Source organism: Epinephelus fuscoguttatus, linkage group LG10, assembly GCF_011397635.1.
Source record: "Epinephelus fuscoguttatus linkage group LG10, E.fuscoguttatus.final_Chr_v1".
NCBI lineage: Eukaryota > Metazoa > Chordata > Actinopteri > Perciformes > Serranidae > Epinephelus > Epinephelus fuscoguttatus.
Window position 1 is genome coordinate 39,960,942 of NC_064761.1, and position 23,172 is coordinate 39,984,113.

At 41.7% G+C, this 23,172-nt stretch overlaps 1 protein-coding gene across 2 annotated transcripts in view; it reads left to right on the forward strand.

Annotated features, from left to right (window-relative positions):
- sh3rf1 (SH3 domain containing ring finger 1) overlaps positions 1-22,862 on the forward strand; it is a 46,705-nt gene extending 23,843 nt beyond the window's left edge. The window contains exons 3-12 of one of the 2 annotated variants that reach the window (XM_049587794.1): positions 710-985; positions 1,546-1,641; positions 3,582-3,887; positions 9,470-9,580; positions 14,133-14,260; positions 15,026-15,196; positions 16,995-17,278; positions 17,373-17,689; positions 18,801-19,150; positions 19,294-22,862. In XM_049587794.1, coding sequence (XP_049443751.1) covers positions 710-985; positions 1,546-1,641; positions 3,582-3,887; positions 9,470-9,580; positions 14,133-14,260; positions 15,026-15,196; positions 16,995-17,278; positions 17,373-17,689; positions 18,801-19,150; positions 19,294-19,462 — 2,208 coding nt within the window. In that variant the 3' untranslated portion in view covers positions 19,463-22,862. The remainder of the gene's footprint in view (positions 1-709; positions 986-1,545; positions 1,642-3,581; positions 3,888-9,469; positions 9,581-14,132; positions 14,261-15,025; positions 15,197-16,994; positions 17,279-17,372; positions 17,690-18,800; positions 19,151-19,293) is intronic. The other variant, XM_049587795.1, reaches the window with a different exon arrangement.
- Positions 22,863-23,172: the final 310 nt, after the last annotated feature.

Here is a 23,172-nt window from a genome sequence, read left to right on the forward strand (position 1 = left end):
AAAAAGCAAAGTTGTGCCACTTTAATTTTTGAGACTGAATGTTCATTCTCTATGTTTTACATTTTATTTTATTTTTTGAATTCATTCTTGCATTGTTATTTTGTTTTTATTTTGTTTTGTTATGTTTTTCCAGAAGCTGTCTTTTCACTACTGCAATTTGTTTAAATTTTAAAAAGCTGTTTCTGTTTCATAAGCAAATTAAGTATGCATACCAACTACTAGGGCTGCAACTAATGATTATTTTCATTGTCGATTAATCTGTTTAGTATTTTCTTGATTAATCCCCTAGTTGTTTGGTAATAAAATGTCAGAAAATGGTGAAAAATGACAGTCACTGTTTCCCAAAGCCAAAGACGACGTCCTCAAATGTCTTGTTTTGGCCACAACTGAAAAATATTCAGTTTACTGTCATAGAGAAGTGAAGAAATCAGAAAATATTCACATTTCAGAAACAAAATCAGGGAATTATGACCTTTTTTTCCTGTTAGAAAATACTCAAACTGATGAATTGATTTCTGAATTAGTTGGTGTATAATTTGATAGTTGACAACTACCAATTGTACTTAATTTTGCCCCTTTTTCAATATGAATTCACTACAAACTGATGAATGGTAAGAATTAGTAGCTAGTACAAAGCTGGAATACAGTGTAACTTGTAGCCTTTATTCATTATTCCTCTCCCCAGCTCACTCTCAATCTCTGTTTATAGGGTGTACCCCAGCTCCCTTGTGCCAAGGCGCTCTACAACTATGATGGCAAGGAACCAGGAGACCTCAAGTTCAGCAAGGGTGACATTATCATCCTGCGCCGGCAAGTGGATGAGAATTGGTACCACGGGGAGATGGGTGGAGTCCACGGCTTCTTCCCCACCAACTTTGTCCAGGTCATCAAGCCGCTGCCACAACCACCACCTCAGTGCAAAGCTCTCTATGACTTTGAGCTCAAAGACAAGGAGGCAGATAAGGACTGTCTGCCATTTTCCAAGGTGAGACAAAGAAACACTGTAACACCCACTGGTCTGCCACGTGGTCACTGTAGTAAAACAAAAATACCTCTCATTACAGTGACACTCTGTCTTCTAAGCATTCATTTTCTCAAGTTATATGTGTGTTAGAACGTAACGTCTGTTCATAAAAACGCCTGGAGAAATGGTTTTGATTTTGAGGCAGACTTCTTGATGAACAGCTGTAATTAGGCTGGATAGAATGAACGCCACATAGAGCAAGGCACTGCTTAACTACAGTCATTGAGTGGTTCTAACTGTCCAGCTGTTTGGGTCATACTTTGATGTTTTTGTATTCTGTCGTCAGTTGTTTATACTCCACATGAGCAAAAACAGAAACAAGCTTACTAAGTAGTTTTACAGACAGAATGCCATACCTTAGACTCTAGTGTATTTACTCTTGGGTATGTCCTTTTAATAAAACATCGCCCCTACCTCATTATTTCTGTTCAGTGCTTGTTCCTCGAGGATGAGAAACACTCTTAGTTAGCAGCATCCTTAATTAGGTTCTTCCTCATGCCCCTGTGTGTCTTGAATTTCAGGACGATATCCTGACTGTGATCCGCAGAGTGGATGAAAACTGGGCAGAGGGAATGCTGGGAGATAAAATTGGAATTTTTCCCATCTCATATGTCGAGGTAAGAATAAACTAGATTCTTTAATGTCAAAATGCCACCGAGCATTAATAGAATAAAGTGCCAAGGTCCTTTGAACGCAGTGTTCTTTCCATATACGTCTCACAAAAATATCTTTGGTACTACTTCTCCTTTTGAAATGCTCATACATTTCACAGACACTAAACATGTCTTTGAAGATTTAGACAGTCGCACTCTCTCCCTGTATGAGCTCCACAGGTCTCACATAAAAGCTTTAGGAATAATCCAGACAGTATTAAGTAAATCTTTGTCCTATAAAGATGATTTCATTTTTTACTTAAAAGCTGTCAATGGCAGCGCGTGTTCTATTGTCATGAATATTATAAACAAGCGGAAAAAATATACGAAATTTCAAAACCTTTTTGCACAGTAGAAGAATCTCAGAATAATGTTTCATTAAATAAGGTACTGAGTTGAAGCATTGCAGCAGTGTGTTGAGGTTAGTCTGTGGGAGAGGATTTTTATTTCAAAGCATTGACAGTTTTCTTTATTCCCTTCATATGTGTTCTGTCCTTTTGTATTCATATTTTTTATACACTGTGAGGATTTTGTAGAAGCAGTATGCAGACTATGTCTAAAGCTATACATTTATGCAGCTGGAACTTTTGTAGCAGAATACAATATGTTATTTTCTAACTAGATAGTATGCAGTCATGTTCAGGGACTCATAAACAAATGCAGTGCTGTCACAAACATACAGAGCATCCCAAAATGCTTTTGGTTGTGCTTGATCAGTGAATATCTAGGTCATAGCGTTTTTATTGCCTCAGGATCTTCTGTTGCTCTTTTAGTTGTTTTCATACAGTACTCTACAATTTCTGTTAAAGGTGGTATTAAATTTAATGAGGTTAAGGTTCCTTACCTGGTATTTTGTTCCTAATCCTGCTTGTCTGGCTTAAAATGCTGACATGTCAGTGATGAACCTGCACAGGCTGACTCCTGAATTGGAGTGAAATGCTTGGCTTTTATGTCCTAAGTAGAGGGAGCTGCTTCGGGCAACATGTGACAGCAAGTGAGAGCACCCTCTGATTAACTGAAACCATTTTAGTGTTGCGCCTTTGATTTTTACCTAAGAGTTGCACATTACTGAATGAAAGGGTCACAAAGCCTGCAGTTAAAGAGCTGTCTCAGAACCGTCAGCTCCCTCAGACTGAGGCCACATCCAAACTAATACATTTTCATTATAAAATGGCATTTTATAATGGAAACAATCTCATTAAACACAAGGATTTTAGCACTGTTTCAGAAAAAAACCTGTCCATACTCACACGACTGAAAACATATATTACTAGGGCTTTATTCAACCAACCTGAAATTCTGCCTACCCTTCAAACAATCGATTGTTTGATGGGTGAAAAAGAGCTGCACATTATCTCTAGATTAACTAAATGGGCCAGTGTTCTGAGTGAACTTTACCTGGTACCATTGTGTGTACACCAGAGCAAGTTTTTTCTTGTCACAGGGCTCGACTTTAACACTAGACTAGAACTAGATATAACATTTTGGCCTTACACGTTGTGACTGATAAGACCGGTCGAGATCAGGAAGCAAATGTGGGTGTTTATATCATTGTTAAAAGTCTGTTTCCTCCCATCCACACTACTAAAACGGGGTCAGCAGTATTTTCCCAAAACGCCGTAGTAGTGTGGAGTGTAGTAGTGTAGTGTAGTGTGTGTGTTTTAAAACGAAAATGTACTGGTGTGGATGTACCCTTATACAAAGACCTGATAGATCATGCTGCTGCTCACAATCTCTACTGACTAGATAAAGATGGAGGTCTTCCATGACAGCTTTGTGATAGAGAGTGACAGTTTTCATGATCACTTTAATACTTAAAGCTCCATCACGCCTTCCCCTCTATCTGTTATTTCCACCTTACTACTCTCTCCTCATTGCCCCCTGCCTCTCTTCCTCTCTCACAGTTCAACTCAGCAGCTCGTCAGCTTATAGAGTTGGACAAGCCGTCAGACTCCAGTGGAGACTCTGGTGAGGGGGCCTCCTCGGGGCCCCAGAGCAATGGTGCCCAGCGTGCAGGGGAGAAGAAGAACAGCAAGAAGCGACATTCCTTTACCTCTCTCACCATGTCCCACAAACCCATGCTAGCTCCTCCCCCCCAGCGCCACTCCATGGAGATCAGTGGGCCCGTCCTCATCAGCTCTAGCAACCCCACAGCAGCTGCCAGAATCGGGGAGATCAGTGGGGGGCTCTCCTGCAGCGCACCTTCACAGGTAATGTACTCCACAGGCAGGGAAGGGGTGAAATAGAGTGGCTGCTGCATTGCAGATCCCTTCCTAGAAGTTGTAACTAATGTGTTGACTAAAAACAGAGGAGTGCAGTATGACAAATAAGCTTAATTTGAGATTAGATAAGATAGAACTTTTCTTATCCTGAGGGAAATTATGCAGCAGTTGAAGTACAAAGTGGGAAAGAGTGCAAATATAAAATATAACATACCATATATTTAGCTGTTTAAAGGATATTGTCCTTTTTTGTAACTTTTTCTCCACAATTTACAGCAGTATGTAGAAAGATGGAGTAATGTGCAATACTTACATTATCATGTTCCCTCTCTTTGTTGCTTATTGACTATTAAGTGAGCACCTCATGGCGTGTTTTAATTCAGTGCACTGAATAATTCTTAAACAGCTGATTGTCAGTATCCCAGGTTTCTGTCCACGTTGGTGCCAGACCACATGTCCTGAAAAATTCAGTGTGCCAGACAAATGGGAGAAATTATGGTCAGATAAAATCTGTGTTTACTGAATTGACTCAGGAAGGGCTGGGCGATATGGAGAAAATCAAATATTAAGAGCATATCAAGAGTCTGATAAGTTTAGAAAACAAAATTACTAATTTACTGTAATGCAGCCGTATAAATATTTGACTATTTGTTCCGTATTTCCATATGGGGTTTGAAAGTTTGAACAGGGTTTAGCAGGACATTCAGTGTGACAGTAACATTCACATATTATAGTAAACAAGCTTACTGTGCTAACGACTGATTGTAAATGTGCAACAACATTTTTTGCCAAAACTAGACAAAAGCCAGACACTGTATCGTATTATGTTGTTGTGAGTTGTAACCACCCCTTCTAAGTAGAAGCCAGATAATGACAATATTTCGGAGCCTTACAGTGCAAAGCCTCTCCTCTTCTGTGCCGTGTCCGCAGCTGCCTGTATTGGAGAGCAGCGTGATAGTGAGGAGCACTCACTCTGCAGCAAAATCTGGGGACCAAAGTGTCCCCAGAAGCACACTTCACACTGACTGGCAAAAAAACTGCTCTACTAAAAGTGATCTCAGTCAGTTAAGAGGGGTCTCCAGCTGATCGATTTTCAGGAGGCAGCCCTTGAAAAAATATATATCTAGTCTCATATCACGATGTGGATATAATATTGATATATTTCCCAGCCCTAGACTCACATGCATAATAGTGCTATTAAAAAAATATGAATAAGTACTACACTTCGTCTACATTCGTTGGCTTAGTATGTCCTAACTGAATGCAACGTGACTGAGCATCAGCAACAACTCAATTTGATTGCATTGTTTTCTATCGGAATGTCCTACTTTTGTTGGACGCGCTGTTTCTGTTTTTTCCTGTTGCTTGCTTAGTAAGTTTTGCAATGTACAGCTGATTCTTGAAGTTGAAATGCAATGTTATCTATACCACACATCCTCATTTCCCAAAAACAAAACCCAAATCAGGTGGCAGCTGACTGAATAAGAGATCAGCAGGGAGCTAAAAGTTTCTGATAAATGACCGTCGCTAAGAACAACCTAGTTGCTGATGGTTATATTTTATGCAATTTCCAGTAAATATCACAATATAAAACAGTTTTCTGTTTAATAAGTACAAATATAGAAAAAGAATCATGTACTCACCCATCTGTTAAGTGGTTACAACATCTCCAGTGTGATCTCAAGTGCACAGCTGATAGGTACTTGGTTTGCTTACATGACGTAACAGAAGTGCATATTTGACAGATTCAGTGTGGACAAAGAGTGAAGCTTGCTGTTAGGACACTGTATTCGGCCTACATATTCTCAGAGGGAGTTATTTTCACCGGACATTATGACCAGAGAGATTAAAATATGTCGGACTTCAACAGATTTCCCGGTCAAAGGCCGGCAATTATCGGATAAAGGAAACCCTACAATATCCTGTTCAGTGGTATTTAAATGCAAAACTGTAAAAGGAAAAAAAATGACACAATCATGCAACTGGAAACCCGAGTCCAGCCTCAGCTCTTTTTGTTTTCACAAGATGTTTGTTGCTGTTCAAAGGCTCCACTCTCCTTCTGTCAGCAATTAGGCTTCCCTTTTCCCCATCATACCAAACAGGCCATTGCTCCATCCAAGCGTTTGAAATCATGGATGCGTGACTCCACTCGTCCGCAAAAACGACTCCAGCTCAGCCCTCAAGGTTTCCACACCAATCCCGACATGACAGGAACTCGCAGCTGCTTTATGGTTGCCAGCCGCTGGAGATCGGCTTTGACTCGGTGCTAGACTGTCAAAACAACAGACAAGCAGATTTACAAGTGTCCTGCTGATTTACCACAGTATGAGGCCCTCTGTGACCTACACTGAAATGTGCAGCTAATAATAATAATGTGTAAACCGTGTTCAAGTAGGAGACACCCATTGTGTGGTGATTTTGAACTATTAAACTGTAATGAATTCATTGTTCAACATTTGTTAATGATTCTTTAAGTGTAACCACAAGTTTGAGAACAAGCAGAAAATCTAATCAGGTGAAGGTGATCTACAGCAGGATTTTGAAAATTGTTACGTTGTTCTTTTTAATTTAAACTTTTGCTGCCATGTCCGTATAAAAGCTGCCTTTTTTCTTTTTTACCTAAACACTTAAGGGTGAGCTGTTTGACAACAGATATCAGACTGTACCTACATTGTTGTCCCACTTTGAGGCTCTGGGAGCTTGTAGCTAACTCCCTTTCCCCTTTATTTTCTGCCAGCTTGTTAGTTTTTTGCTCAAATGTCCTTTTTTGTGTTGTCTGGGTGCTGCAGACTTCCTGAAACGCTCCAAAACTCCCTATTTAGCTCAATCATTAATCTTTAATCCACAGCGTATGTGTTTTGCGCTTCTTTGTAAAAGGCAGACAAGGAGAGTGCTTGTCTACAGTAAAGTGGATCTTGAGGATCTTCTGTCTTTTTTCAAACCAAAACCTTTCATCTTGCTGTGATTTATGTGGCATCAAAGACTTCTCACCATGCGGAAGGTGTAATCAGGTTTTTAATGACTCCAGACGTGTGCCTGTGAACTTATCCTCCCAGGTGACAATAGGGCTAACAATACATTTGATTTACACATCACTGTGTTTATTAAAGACACAATCTGCAGAGACTCTGCAGGCGCTGTATACACAGCTTCTTTCGGCTCCTCTCTCCTCCTTCACCTCTACTCATCTTCTCTCCTTCCAACACCCAGACAAAACCAACAAAGGTAAGCCCCAGGTGCCTAGGGGGCTAAGTAGTCAGTCTTGGAAATAAACATGCCTCTCATCTACCAATGAACTAAACAAGAAGAGATTTTTTAAGGAATTAAAGCAGGCTGCTGTTGATTGCATTCTTCCTCAATTCTAAAAGAAATGTACTTATTCAAAGGGGACTTATTATGTTTGATTTTCTTCATATTTCACGTCATCTCAGGCCATTCTGAATTGTCTTTCCCCCCTTTTTTTTTTTTTTTGTTCTTTGGCTACAAGCTGACGTCATTGTTACAGATTTCTTTAAATGGTCCTCTGCTCCAGGCACATTACTGCAAATGTTAACATCACATACACTGCTACATGTAGCTACCTGCTAACATCAGGGAAACCATTAATCTTGGTTGCTGATGTTGTTAATTTTTTTCATTTTGGACCATATTACTGCTGAAACGTGACTGGTTGTGAATAGTTTGGTTTTGAAGCTTTTATTAGTGATTTTTCATGGTAGAAAGTAGGCATGTCACAATACCAGAAATTTAGTAGCCATAACACGAATCTTAAAACCCAATTTGATATCGCAATAAAAAACAACCATGAATCCCGTGTACTTAAACAAACACTCCTTTATTAAAAACATTTAAACCTCTCGCTCATCAGGAAGAAAGTGCACCTGATGTAGGCTGAGTCCTTTGCAGTGGCCCGAGTTCGATTCCAACCTGTGGCCCTTTAGTGCGTGTTGTGTATAAAGGTAAATGCCCCAAAAATAATCGGAACATTTTTTAAAATTAGATTACATTTTCTATTCATCCCTAATGATCCTCCTCCAACACAAAAAACATATATTACCGTGTATAGCCCACAGTATATTAACATATTTCTCCTCCATTGTTGTCATTGTTCAGCTCTTGTACATGTGACACTTGGTTATTAAAATAGTTGTCCCGCCCCTTCTCCACTGTTAATGGACGGCTGGGTAAAAAGTAACAGTGACAAGCGCAGTGTTTTGAGTTTCACATTTAAGTTTAACATTTTTCAGCTTCAAGAAGACGCTTAGCCCCTTGTCAGGCTGCTGGCATTTGTTGCAGAGTGTAAATATGTAGTTCTCCTATTGCATGTGATTCAAAAAATACACTGATCTCAGAGAAAAAACAACGCTGTTTTTTGCAGCTGTTGCTGCAGCTGGACTTGACACCATCCTCCACATGTTATTGTTGGTGTGCCATGCTGGTAGATGTTCTTCTTCCTTTGGCATTTAACAACAGACTACACTACACTTGTAGGCATATATGCTGCTCCGTCCGGTCTAGAAGAATTGCATCCCCTCCCCTTTACCTACGGTACTGAGGAAACAGCGAATTGTCACGGCTTGTCATGGTTTCACAACTTTGGCCTTGACTGTGAGTATTGATTGCTGTGGATCCCTAGAAGAGGGTATACTCTGTTACAGTCATTCCGCGGCTACAGTGACGATGCAGAGACTCCAAGATGCGAAAGACTCAGAAACCCTGACCAATCAGAGCAGACTGGGCTTTTGCAGGAGAGGCGTTTAAAGAAACAGGCACCAAGGAGCGTTTGAGACAGAGCATGAATACAGGTGTTCCAGCACAGACAGTATGAGGAAAAAGTTTTTTTAACATGTAAATCTGCTCTAGCAGAACCTCAAAATACAACTATGAACCTAAAGATGAACACAATAGGTCCTTTTTAAATTAGCACAGCATACGTGCCCAGCAGCCATTTTCTTCACAGTGTCACCTCTGAGCACTCTGTTACGTTTTGCTTTCCTTTGGCACACCCAGTGCACAATAGATAAGGAAGCAGTAAAGATTGAATCTGAGGTTTGTCTGCTTTCTGAAAGGTTCACCTTAAGAGGCGGCTCTGTCTGGAGCAGTCATGCATGGAGAGAGAGAGACCACAGGCTACAGGGAGATATTGTGTGTGCAACAGTATAGCCTTGTTACCAGGACACCACCATGACTCATGTGGATGACTGGTTGGAGAAAGCATTTCTCTTAAACATGCCCAGTGAAATATCCTGATGGGCAGTCACCTGGTTCCCATTGGCCAATAAAGTCATCAGACCACCATTGTGGTTATGGCTAAGTCACCAGAATACAGTCCCACATGTGTGCATCCCTGTTCTGAATCATTTACATACAATGTGACAGGAGAGAGGGAGAATATTGTTAAAATGAAATTGTGGTCTGAGCTCTGAAATGATGTAGTCCATCTTCCCATATGATGATATATGGTAAGACAAGCATGTGGTGTTTTGTTCTTCATGTGTGAGTGGAGCTTGTCCTATACATTGAGTTCATTATGGTATATTTACTGGTCCACGTTTCCATCTTGTTGCCAGGTACACATTTGCACAACTGGACTAATCGTGACCCCACCCCCTAGTAGTCCTGTTACTACAGCAACGGTCTTCACATTTCCCTCGGAGACAAGCTACACATCCATCACTGTGGTAGGTGGAATCCTCTACAGGTCTAATAAATCTTGCAAACACCAGGCCCCAGAGCAACAACCAAAATACCCAAAACCTGTTAAACATTATTGGAGCAATGGATTCAAATTAAGTAAGAGACTGTTGCTGGAAAACTAAACAGATGCTTATATGGCTCAAGCCAAGGGAAATGCATTCATATTCAAGTTCTGTTTACTGTAAAATAAAACGCGCTTCTACAAATTCAGACAATTTTCACATTATATTGTTTTGACAGTTGACTTATTTGTGTGTGCATGTGTCATTCTGTGACATTGTTTCTATCGATTTAAAGTGAAAATGGACAAGTCTCTGCTTTGGATTATTGTGGAGTAAATGTTGATTGCACAATCTTACTGCTATAGAATAACGACACCATCAGCGTTTAGACTGGCTCCCTGTAAGCCTTGCTTTCACTTCTAAATGCTGTCTGCCACTGGGTGCAGTCTTCTGGGAAAATGAAGGCTCCACAAAGGAGGTGCATTAACAACTGCACAACCAAAATAAGAACAGGATCATGCTTTTGTTTTCCTGTGTAGGTATCCCCAGTTACCACAGAGCTTGTAAGTTCTTTGCAGATATTGAGCCCAGTAGCGGGAGATGCCAGATGGTGGAGTATCCGAAGTAAATGTGGAAAACAAGTGTAGTGTGTCCTGTGTTGTTGGTATTAACTAGGCTCTGAGGGAAACGGAAAGCTTTCTGGTTGCAGTGTTTTCCACAGATTTTGAATCAGTGTGGCAGCAGTTGAATCATCATTCTTGTTCATGATCATTCCTCTCCGTGCATTTGGACATTTTTGCAGACCTGTGAACGCAGCACAGGTGGAACTCTCTGTGACTTTTTTTTTTTTTTTTAACTCACAGCAGCAGTTTGTTGAGTTTGAGTCGTGGGAGGGAGAATTGATCAGTTGTTTTGTTTGTGGTCAGATCAATTATAGCTGATCAGATTGATGTATTAGAGGAGCAGCTGCTGCAGAGGGCAGTGACAGTGAAAGTGACCCAGTGCTGGATTGCAGGAGTACGTGGTTTCCATGAAAATGTAGCTGGTTTCATCTAAAGTATGTCTTTAAAGGGATAGATTAAACTAAAATGAGTATGCTGTTCTAAGAAATAAAGTGTTTTATTTTTAGATGAATTGATGAAAGGTAAAGTTTCACTTCTGACGTCCTGCTGCTTCGTCTGTGCCCAGAGTACACTCTTTGCCCCAAGAGTGTGGTGCTCTCAATAACTGAACGGTGTATATACTAGGGTTGTCAACAGTATCGATACTCTGAAAAGTATCGATACTCAAACGCTGTATCTGGATACAATACTAATTTACAAAAGTATCGATACTAACAGTGCACGCCACCTCAGCGCCTGTCAGGTGCATGCGACAGGTCCGACGGACACACGCTGTGCAGGCAGCGTCTGGCAGGCACAGAGCCCTTGCTGCAACCCAGCTTGTTGTCGTCACTGTGCGTGCATGCACACATTTCTGTTGCTATAATATGGCCAGCACAGCTGCAGGAGGATCAGAGCAGCCAGTTTGGTCAAAAATGATAAATGAATAAGCGCTCTTTGGAAATATTTAGTGAAGTGAACACAACACGCTGCATAGATTGAAGCTGAAAAAACGTTTGGTTTCTCCCATAACATCTGGTTCTCTGCTCACATAGTGAGGTAGAAACAGGAGCATCCTGAGTCTAAACTACCAACTCTATTTGATCAGCGACGAAAATATGGTGCCAATTCACCAGGAGTACAGAAAATAAATAGGGCTGTAAATAAATACATTTGTATGGACAGATCTTGTTTCTGGTTGTTATTTATTTTGGGGGGATTTTTTGTTGTTATCATTGATGTTACTGTTCTGATCTTTATTTAAAAAATGACATGCCTCTTAATTTTTTGCTGCTGTATCGAAAATGGTATCGAGTATTGAATATTTTCCTGGGTATCGATATCAAGTTTGAAATTTTAGTATCGTGACAACCCTAGTATATACTCCAACAGCACTCCTAATGAACGGTCCAGCTCCAAAAATAGAAAATTGATATGTGGTAACAAATGTTGATAATGTAGCGGGCTGCCACAAATAAAGCCCAGTTTCCACCAAACACTTTAGACGTGGTCCCTTTGGAACCAAATGTAACCCCGCAGAGACCATAGCTCTGTTTAGCGTTTACACTGCAAACAGTACCCTTAAATGTGGGCGGTGTTGTTGTCACTCACTGCTCCGTCCAGCACACACTGTATTTCCTCATAGATAGAACGTCTGCACCTCATGTATTGTCTGCAGAATAAGGTTGCACACAGACATTTTCAGAACAATATAGAACAGGCTGCAGTGAGAGTCTCCCTACATGGGATATTTTAAAATAGTGGGTTTGTGCATTCAGTCCTTCTCAGGCAAGCCCACAGGAACGATGCTCTGTGATGCTTTTTTTTCTCCAAGTGAGAATTATAGTATATGCAGGTCACATAATCCAGTTGAAATTACCATATGTATTTTTAAACATTTTAAGATCCACTCATTAGTAAAAGTCTGTGTCATCAAGAAAGACAAAAAACACCAACTAAATTTTCAGAAGTGCTGATGGATTCATGTTGTCAATTCATACATGAGTAAAATTACAAGGAAACATTCCACCTTAAAAGTTGCCAGCAGACGGCCAAGTGAATGAAGTTATTTTTTCTTTAAGTCCAGCTGCTGTAACAGCCAGCAAAACATATTTTTGTGTAGTTTACTAATGTAAAACTTGCCACAGTATGAACAATGGTTACATGAGCCTCAAGACCAGCAACAGCTCCACCTTTTAGTACCAGATCTGTGTGCTAGGTACCCCAACAGAGGGGGGACCAAACATGGGAACGGTACAGAGTGACCAAACTGAACTGAACCGTACTGCTCGATGGAAACGGGTCTTAAGTGGGAAACTCTTCTTTGCGACAGTGGCGCAAACAATAACACCGCTTGGAACAATGGGGGCAGTTGTCCGTTTCCTCTTTAAAAGACTTGTTATTTTAATCCAACATTCAAATTTGAATATTAATATACTGCATGGCAGAAATATAAGGGTTAAACGTGTTTACATAAAATACCATAAAGGTATACAGTATTGAATTATCTGTAAACACTGGCTTGAATTAATCAATGCACATAATAATGTGACCTTCACAACTTTTGCTCTCCCCTGAGAAGATGAGTTTGTTTAGATGAAAAGAACTGCCTCATGGCACTTTGCCATCAGCTGCTAACAAGCAGCCTTCAGGTATTCATTACTTCAGGCTGTGTAGCCACTAAATGTTATTCTGGACTGTGTTTAGAATAAGATACAGAAGCTTTATTATTTCACAATTTGTCAACAAACTCCATAAAGAACATGGAGGAGCTGTTAAAGCAGAAATTAACTTCTTAACATGTTCCTGCTTAGCAGAAACAATCAGTACAACTAAACATGTCAAGAAATCCCTTTATCCCACACAAAACAGCACGCACACTTCCTGTCTGTCTATGCGTATGCTCTGGCATGTGGAGTTTCTGAATGAGCAGGAATGTGTGCACAAAAGGTTGAGCTCTCCGCTTCACTTGGGAACCCTACATGATGTTTTTGTACAGATGATTTCTCTAGCCTGCAGGCAACCTAATTATCTCAGCCCAAGCGTCAGCAGTGAAACGAAATGCACATTGACGCTCACACATACACATAGGCCTATACACATACCACAGGGCTGTCTGAGTGCCTCTCTCCTCCACCATTGTGTCATGGAAGCTATTACTCTGCAGCTCAGTGCTGGCAACATTGAGCTTGGGAAGTCTCGTCTTGCTCTTAGGTATAAGACTATCATTCGACACGCAGTGTCCTCGTTTAGTATCTCACAATCTTGAAATGTGTGTTGTGTTGTTTTTAGTCATCTATGTTGACATAGCAGGTTGGTGGCTTATTTTTAATCCTGTAATCTTGTAGCACACAAAAGACTAATTTATTTAGGGCTCTTCTAACATCATACCGCAATCATTAGCATCTAGTCAAAAGCTTGAGTCTCTTTTGACATTAGACGCTCAAGAAGGGAAAACGAGAGTCAAGATGAATCCACTCATGCTTGGTTTGAGGGTTACTCTGAAGTGTGTTGACGGACATGTTTTTCATTTCATATGGTCCCAATTAAATACTGCAATGGATTTAACATCTAGCTATGTGGTTTCCTAGCAACAAACAAACAAGCAGAATAGGAGATTCTCAGTTGCAGGGGGAAGTCGGGGACAAGGCTACAGTGTCTGCCAAACCAGACTCTCCCTGAGTGTGTCGGCAAACCGGAGGGAATATCCCAGATGACAGATGATCTCTCATTCTCTTTCCCTCTTTGTTACTCATAAACAAACTCGTTTCTCCTCTTACGCAACATATACTCTGTTTTCTGAGGCTCATGTTACTTGTTTTTGTCTCACTGTGTCATACTGAAACGAGATGAATGATGAATTGTTGTGTAGTTGTAATTAAAATGTTGATACTATCAAACTACTAATATGATTTCCTATTCTTCTCTTACAGGATGCTCTCCCACCGCCCCCACCTCCTCCCCCACAGTCCTCCGTGGATGGAGCAGCATATTCATTGGCTGCGGGACAGAGACCCTCCCCCAGCATAAGCGACCAAAGTGGGAGACAAAGACCCACAGTGTGAGTTATAAAAACAGTCCCACACAAAAATATGCAGTCTTCTTAAATGTGCAGTGAAATGTCAGAAGCGGTTTGTGCACCGATGGCCCAGGGCCTTCATGGAAATGCTCAGTGCACATGGGGGAAGGTTTCGCCTGTCTGTGACCCCCCTCAGATGTCAGTGTGAGGCTGCAATGTGCGAGCATGTGCACAGGTGAAGGGGTCAAAACTTGTGGGTGACAGTCTCCTGGGTCTCATTGGAGAATCCCTTCTGTCACCCCTGACTTTTGACCTTCTCACCTTCACCCTCATTACTCCTCTAAGACACCATACACCTGATAAGAATTAGATCCACCCATGCCCTGCTATTCTTCCGTCATCTGTGTCTGCCTGTGCATGCGTGTCAGACTCTGAGGCATTTATGCTCCCCTCCGCTGACAACATTGAAATCAGAGTGAAAACATCCCAGCTGAGACTCCTATCATCTTGGCTGCCGTTCCAGGCCTGTTCTTGCACTGCTGTAGAGAGATGACCCGCAAATTGTTTTGTCCTCCAGTGCTGATTCTCTGTGGGTCAGAGGGCATGGTCTCTGCTGGAGGGCCTCAGAGGAGATGATGACAGATGTACAGCGGGAAAGCGTAATAAATCCAGAACAAATGGTGTTCTGTACAAAATGTCAAACTGCTTTTTTTTCCCATATGGGAGAAAATAATCTATGTTAGGTCCATGTTGGCATGTGTCCATTTGTGTTGTCTTATCTGTGTTTACTGTTTGTTCTGAATCTAGCTATGTGGCGATGTTCCCTTATACTCCCCGTAAGGAGGATGAGCTGGAACTGAGAAAGGGAGAGATGTTTCTGGTGCTGGAACGCTGTCAGGATGGCTGGTTCAAGGGCACCTCCATGCACACTGGCAAGATTGGAGTTTTTCCTGGGAACTACATGAGCCCAGTCAGCAGGTCAGTCATTTATTACACACTGTACATTCAGTCACACATACACATGCCTGGTTTCACATCCACTTTGTCTGTGATGCATAGCCAAAGGTTAATAATGCCACCTGTTTATGATAACTTATTACCTATTAGACTCTACATGGGGAAGCCCCAGAGTATATTTCTGTTCTGCACTGTTGGCACCATTCTGCCCTTGTTGGGTGTTTTTGGGCCAACTGAGCATATTGAATAACCGTTGGAGCCTGTTGGTCAAAGGGATCACTCTGATTGGCCATTCAGCTTATTACATGACAGGAGAAACGTTAGTGAGGAAAACAAACAAAGGACTAAAGTTAAGAGGGCGTGAGGACTTGTTACAGTAGGTGAGATTAATTTTGTAACTATTGAGGTCTTTAGCAAAAACAGTTTGTGCTATTGTTCACCAGCGCATGGTAGATATCATTCTTTCAACATCAGGCTGTGTTTTTAAGATTTAGGGGGATTTAGTGGCATCTAGCAGTGAGAATTGCAGATTGCAACCAGCTGAAACTTTGCTCAGTAAGACTTCTTTCAGTCTTTATTGGTTAGGAGGTTTTTTCTGGGAGCAAAATTATCCGCAGAGGTCTGTTCCTCTGAAAAACAAATGGACCTTGTGATTAAAACCAATAAAAAACAGTGAATGCAGCCATTTTACCTGGAAAAAAAGTGTTTTCCCATTGCATTCGTTGCTGATGGGCCACTAACTACAGTGGCAGATGCAAAAATGTGAATGGCCCTATCTAGAGCCAGTGTTTGATGCAACATGGCAATCTCTGTGGACGAGGACCCGCTCCTCCTTCGAAGGCAACAAAAACACAGCGATTCCTATTTTCAGGTGATTATACACTCAAGACAACATGCTCATCAGATTATATTCCATTTCTGCTAATATATCCTCTGAATCCTTCACACTGGATCATTAATGTGCTAAGTGGCTAACTAGCATCTTGAATCCATCTAGTTTGTCTTCCAAAGTTTCCTTTTTGAATGATGAATACAGACTACTGCTGCCTGCTGCTCTGGAGTGATTTCCTGCACGCAGGCACAGAACGTACATGCTTAGCTGGTCGTTGGCTGTAGTCTTTGCAGTGTGTTTGGCCAAGACACAGATGACGTGAGGCCTTGCAACAGCCGGGCTTTGTCGCCACTAGTTCTTTGATGCTGGTTTGGTGTGTCTGGGACTTTAGATCACCCTTTCAACTAAAACTTAAAAAAAATTAAACAACTTCTGAAGACTCACTTATAGTCCCGGGCTTTTTTAACTGTCGTGTGTTTTGTGTTGTTATTTCTGTCTTGTAAATTTTGCTTTTGTTGTTCTCATTTGTTTGAAATGTAATGCTTTCATTGTGAAGTACTTTGTAACAATTGTCTTTAAAAATGCCTTATAAATAAATCTTACCCATCATTTGACCAAAGAAACATTCCAACTTTACACAAAATTCCCATTAAGCACACCAGTTGATTGCCATGCAGATTTCTTGTAGTAATGTGTTATTATAAAATTTATTTTTGTTGATATCAGCTTTCAGTGTCTGTCAGTGGGTTGTGTTTAGTAGATATGTGTGATCCCTAACTGCTTCAACTTAGATAAACCCCCATTTTTATTAAAAAAAAAAAAAAAATTGGAAATAATTACAATCACACTGACACAAGAGTCAGCTCATTTTTTAACATAAAAACCTAATACAGTTTATGAGATATAAAAACATCCTGTTAGTCTGTTGTTCTACTGTCACCTCAGACTTCTAGATCTTACCCGTCTTCGTCCCCCCTCTCTCTTCAGGACAGCATCAGGGAGCACGCAGCCCAAAGTGCCCATGAGTCTGTGCACTCAGGCTGGCAGAGGGGTCACCATCGTCAGCCCCTCTTCTGCATCCCTTGGGGCCATTGTTCCAGGTCCAGATTTCAACAAACCCCTGACTGTGTGCTCCAGCGCGGTGCCTGCCAGCTCCCAACCTGCAGTTGTGGTAACAGCAGCTCAGACAGCCACAGGTCAACAGCCCAAAGTTCCTCTGCATGTCAGCTCCCAGATGACTGTGAATCAGGCTCGTAATGCAGTCAGGACAGGTAAATCTACCGACAGGGAAACGGATAATGGATGTTGGCTTGTTGTATAAAAAAGGTTTTTAATGTTTGATATTGTTTTATATCTTAATTACAGCTGCATGTCACAGTCAGGACCGCCCCACAGCAGCTGTGACACCCATCCAGTCTGCAACACCTGTGACTTATATCCCACACCTTACAGTGTGTCCCCAGCCTTCCTCCAATCCTGCCCAATGCTGTACCCGGGCTGGCGTGGCAATGGGCTGTGCCGCCGCTTCTCTGACACCACCCAATGTCAGCGCTGCATCCTTGGAGGGTGATGCTTTGAGACCCGTAGCTGTCCTCACTGTCCCCGGCTCTGGGAACAGCTCTGCTCTCAATTCCACGTCTAACAGCACAGCTCTCGCTTGCCGACTGGACAAGGACGTCAAGGTTGGATATGTTTAAATATTTCCTGTGTGCTTAAACATTATCTGTATGTAATTATCCATTGCTGTTACAATTTGCAGTAGATGTCTGCATGTTTTATCATGGTAAAGAACTTGTCATCAGTTTGACCATATTTGACAAATAGTATGTGTCCACATGGGCGTTTTTGGACGCAAGGGGTGGCTGCGCTTTCCAGTATTGCATGTTAGGCGTGCCTCTCCAACACTTTTACTCGTGGGCTGTCTGCACCCAGATTTCAAATTGGGCCAGCTTTCTCTTACATTAGTGAAAATAATTCACCACAATGCGTTTCTGAAAACATCTGATGCGAGTAATAAGCCATGCAGTTTCTGAATCTGTCTTCATTTTGGATCGACAGTGGTTTGTTTAAAAGTTTTTGGGGAGTTTTCAGAGGCTGCGAGTCACACTGTATGCTCCTGATTTGCATAAAGTAGCAAAGAACTTTTTGCAAATGATGAGAGGCCAATGTGATGCCCTGTATCTCAAAATGCAATGTGGTGCCACCAGAATGCATTGCACAGCTGTTTACATAGACAATAAATGTAAAGCTACCAGTATACATAATTTAAGCTGAGTCCTCACTGTTGCAGCAGTCCTGGTCAGGGCCATTTGTTGTAGGTCTTCCTCTCTTTCCCCCCTTAATATCTGCCTCTCACTTCTAATAAAAACATGAAAAATGCAACAACAAAAAGTCTTAAAAAAAGGGGGAGGGGGGGATGACAGATCCTTTGAATACATAACATTTGCCCGATGATTAAAATGCCTTGTAGTAGATGGGATTGTATGACATTTGTAAGGATGCTATAACTGACACTGATGGGATCCACCAAAAATAGTCAGCAAGGAGAGTTGTTTCTGTCTTTCAGTCATTTAGTTCTGTCTGTTGCAACAGACAGCGGTCATGGTTTTTGTCTTACAACCTATAGTTTAAACCTGTCTGTGCTAAAAAAATAGGAGTTTCAGTGGGAAAGAAACAGCCAGTTCCAGGCACTACCTGTCTGTGGTTTGTGAAATTGACTTGTGCCTCAATGCCTCAGGAGTTGTGGCAGTTCTCTAACATACTTAAATTATGCTGTTGCGGTTGTTGCTGCAGAGAGAAAAGAAAAGTCTTCTGAAGCTGTTGTCCAATAAGAAGAAGTCTCGTCCTTCACCGCCCTCATCTCCTACCCTTGAGGCGGAACAAGCTGCTGCTGGAGAGGTGCTACATGGCGCTGTGGGACCTGACACCTCCCCTCCCTCCGGCTCCGTCAGCTGCCTCGAGCCTGAACCTGCTGCTGCTGCTGCTGCTGTCGCTTCTGCCTTTCCATCCTCTGCAGTCCCTGAGTCGTCACATCGGAAGAGCAGTCCCCTTGATGGATGTGCACCTATTGCTCCTCCTCCTCGCCAGCCATGCTCCTCTCTCTTATCTCAACAACACGACGCACGGCCCATCATATGTGAGAGGTGCGTTGGTGTAAATCTGCTGCATTGTCTTGCTCATCTTTTCTCTTCATAGAAAGTGTAACACTATATTACAAGTATCATGACTTATCACATTGTTGCAGTGTGTATCAGTCACTAACTGTGCCTCTGGCTGTCCTCCCCAGGTACAGAGTGGTCGTATCATATCCTCCCCAGAGCGAGGCTGAGCTGGAACTTAAGGAGGGCGACATTGTGTTTGTTCACAGGAAGAGGGAAGACGGCTGGTTCAAAGGCACACTGCAGAGGAACGGCAGGACCGGACTGTTCCCTGGCAGCTTTGTAGACATCATCTAATACACACTGCAGTAAACCCTGGTCACCACCACCATGACCCAGTTGAGCGCTGCTAGCCTCGCTACAGTGTGTCTCCGTGCAAAACCAAACGGATCGGCACTTGTGAGGTTGCCGGGACCGGACCATCATTTTGACACTTTAACTCCTTAGAGCCCGTGGTGGCTGTGGCCACTGAAAAACAACGCTAGTGGCACATAAGAGAGAGCTGCAGAGAAGAACCGAATATGTTGTCATTGAAAGCACAGTGGACAGAGTTAGAGGAGAGCACACTACTCATGAACTTTTCCTTTTTGTTGATTATTTATATCTTTGTAACAATTCAGCTGTTAAATGTGTGCCTTGTACTGTTCCTCACTTTATTGTACATAAGGACACAAAGATGATTAGTCCTAAAACAACCAGTATGAGCTGTTGATATAGATATGTTACACATTTTAACTTATTTCATAGATTGGCCTTTTTGTAGTGCAACACATTAAGGGGTGAAGCTGGCACATGCCTTATGCCATATTTTACAACATCAGATATGCTTTTTCCCCCTCTGACTGCTGTTTTACCATCATTTCAAACTGTCAGCAGATAGGAGCAGGTATATCAGATGCAGCAGACCAGAACAAATCAGCAGTGTCATCATCGCTTGTGCTGTATCTTAGGAAAAAGGATACTTCCCCAGCTCTAAAGGCTTTACCTGAACCAGAGGATCATAAGAGAGACCTGCTGTATTGCACATTCGAGCTACAATTCACAGCCATGTGAACATTGCACATAGCAAAAATATTTCCGTGGGCCATTCGCAGGCATTCAGTTTTTTCCCCTGAAGGCTGAAGTGCTGAGGACTGCTACCTGCAGCGATCAAATATTTGCATGTGATTAGCAGAGCCTCCTACAGGAGACACAGTGGTGTTAGATGGGTTGCAGGACTGTTTGGTTATGCCTTTTTAATATATGGAAAAACACACTCCAAGATAGACTTTGCAGTCAAATATTGCTTACTTTGTACCTTCTTTGTATTTACTGACCACAGTAGCTTCTCTCCCAGACGTAGCTCTACATCACAAGAGCGACATAACATTACAGTGACGGTGCACAGCAGATTCTTTTCAGTGTATATTTATGTTTGTCACAAATTCCACAGAGGCTGACATGTGCTGCTCTTAAAGGGTCTGTTGTCTAACTAACCTGGACATGCAGTAAAGCTCACAGACAGGACACACTCACTCTTCAGCAGGCTCTCTGTTTTTGTACACTATAAGAGCATGTTTATACCTGGTATTAACACGTCTAGGGTGATGCGATCACAAGTGAACAGCTCCGACTCTCTGTTCACACCTGGCATTAGAATGCGTCTCAGCACGCGTCTCGACCACCTGTGATCAGATCTCACTTCCCTGCTCTATATGCAAATAAACATGGACCAAATGTGTTGTTGTTTGTAACCGGCGGGAGATTTGTCTTGGTATTGGCACACTTACAGCCTTTACTATGTAAAATCAAATGAAGCCAACGAGGTAGTGCCAAAAACTGCAGTTCTTTGAATGGCCACTTGAGGCTGGCTCCAGAAGTGAGTGGTAGACCCCCATGTTCAAATGCCTAACCTGACAGCAGATATAAACATGTTTACAGCATGGTATGAAAATGGTTTTGGTCTCTTTAGCTAATATCCCTGTTCATGACAACTGATCAGGGATTAAGGCTCAAAGTCGCACATTATTCAGGGCGGCCCACTTTGAGTGACAGGCTGTCTGCCGATTGTGTCCTCAGCTTTTCAGTCAGACACACCTGTCACCAATCACAGCGCCAGCCTCTCGCCCAACTCTGGTCACTTCTGGCTCAAAAAAAAAAAAAAAAAAAGGCGGTGGCCGAAATACCAAACTCAAGGCTTCAAAGTGAGAGCCCACAATCCAGTGGATGACGAAATGGTAGCTACGTCCATTATTTTTACAGTCTACGGTAAAATCTTAATTGTAGGGCTGCACACAGTTTATTGATTCACAAACCGCTCTCTGTATCTCTCTGTTATCATGAGACAAGCAGCACTAGGAGACTATTGCTGTTCTGGGTAAAGTTGAGAGTTGTTAATGGTAATTAATGTGTTGACAAAAGATTCAAGCCGTTGCGGTGTCAGTGTGAGTCTGGTGGGACTGTTAAACTGCTGCTGTGTTAGCTCGTGGATAACCGGGCAGATGTTGAACTCACCATTTGCTTGGAGGAGAGTGGATCCCGAGATGGTCCTTCAGCGCTGTGTCCGTGTAACTGCACTAACAGAAAGTTTTCTTATGCGCTTCAGATAAGCAAGGATGTCAGCTTTGGCGTCCCTTTGGTGTGGAACGCAGCCCACACCACCAACGAATGTGGTCTGAGCAGTCAAATCTCAAGACGCATTGAGGATGCATTTGGTGCATTTCACACCTGTACTCAGAGCTGTGCACTTGTGATCCGATCACCCAGGACACACGTTAATACCAGGTGTAAACAGTGCTTAACTCATTCCTAATGTGACTTGTGGCAATAAAAACACAGCTAGCTAAAGCACAGAATGTTTGCCTAAAGTAACATATCATTGTGTCACTCCACAGGAAGAGATGTGTAGTGTAATTCTGTTTATTCTCAAAAGTTAAGGTTTTATTGAAATCAATCACTTTGACCCCCTTGATTTATTTTTTTGATTTTGTGGTTGGGTTTTGTTGTATATTACGTCTATACAAAGTTTTAAATGTTAAGTATTGTATTGACTTGAATTACTGTAAGATTTATATGTGATTGGAGGGGATATGGTCGTAGTTTCGGTACTTGTTATAAACATACGTTAATGGGCAGTTTTAGAATTGATACTTTGGGGAAATAAGACCACCACATCAAGTATCCCAACATGTATTCTTTAAAAAACATTGGATCAGTTCTTCAAAGTAAAGATATTAGGTAACAGACTGACGCCTCCTGCCTCAGTTGACCCCGCAACATTTAACGTAATGTGACTTACTCATCTGATCTTCAGCAAGTCTTATGGGGTATTTAAACACTTAAAAGTTGAGGCAATCACTGAATCGTGCCAAATTTGGCTTTGAGAATGGATTTACTGACTGAATTGGACCCATAGTTTCAAGTTTGTTTTTTGTTTTTTAGTGTTTTGTTGTTAATTGAGGGGACCACTGTGTAACTGACTGCTGGAATATGTTGTAGCTTGTTTGAAATTTGGAGAGTGTGTGGAAAAGGATGGTACAAATCACTGTTAGGGCCTTTTTTTGTTGTCTTTCTGAATTGGTACTTATGTAGAATTAATCTGATGTCGCATTGTTGTCTTGGCAATCACCACACCAACCTCAGGCTCTATGCTAAACTGCTCCTCTTGAGTGTCTTTTCATTTCACTGGTAAGCCTTTAATATATACGTCAGACTTACTCCAACACAGATGTACACATTTATGCACTATCATAACTTATCTAATCGTACTGACTTCTCATCCGTATTGTTCATGCATAGGCTGCACAGTTCTCAAAACATGAAGCATTTCTTATAACAGTTAATAAAGTATATTTTTCATTTAGTGGAAAACACGGCAACTTAAGTTTGCTTGATTCAACTTAACAGATTTTCCTCATGCCAAGGTGACTTACTTGATTTTTTTTTTTTTTTTTTTTTTTTGGTCTGTAGTTAGTTTGTTGTATGTCTGAAAATGGTGAAACTGAAATCAACCTATTTGGCACAAATCT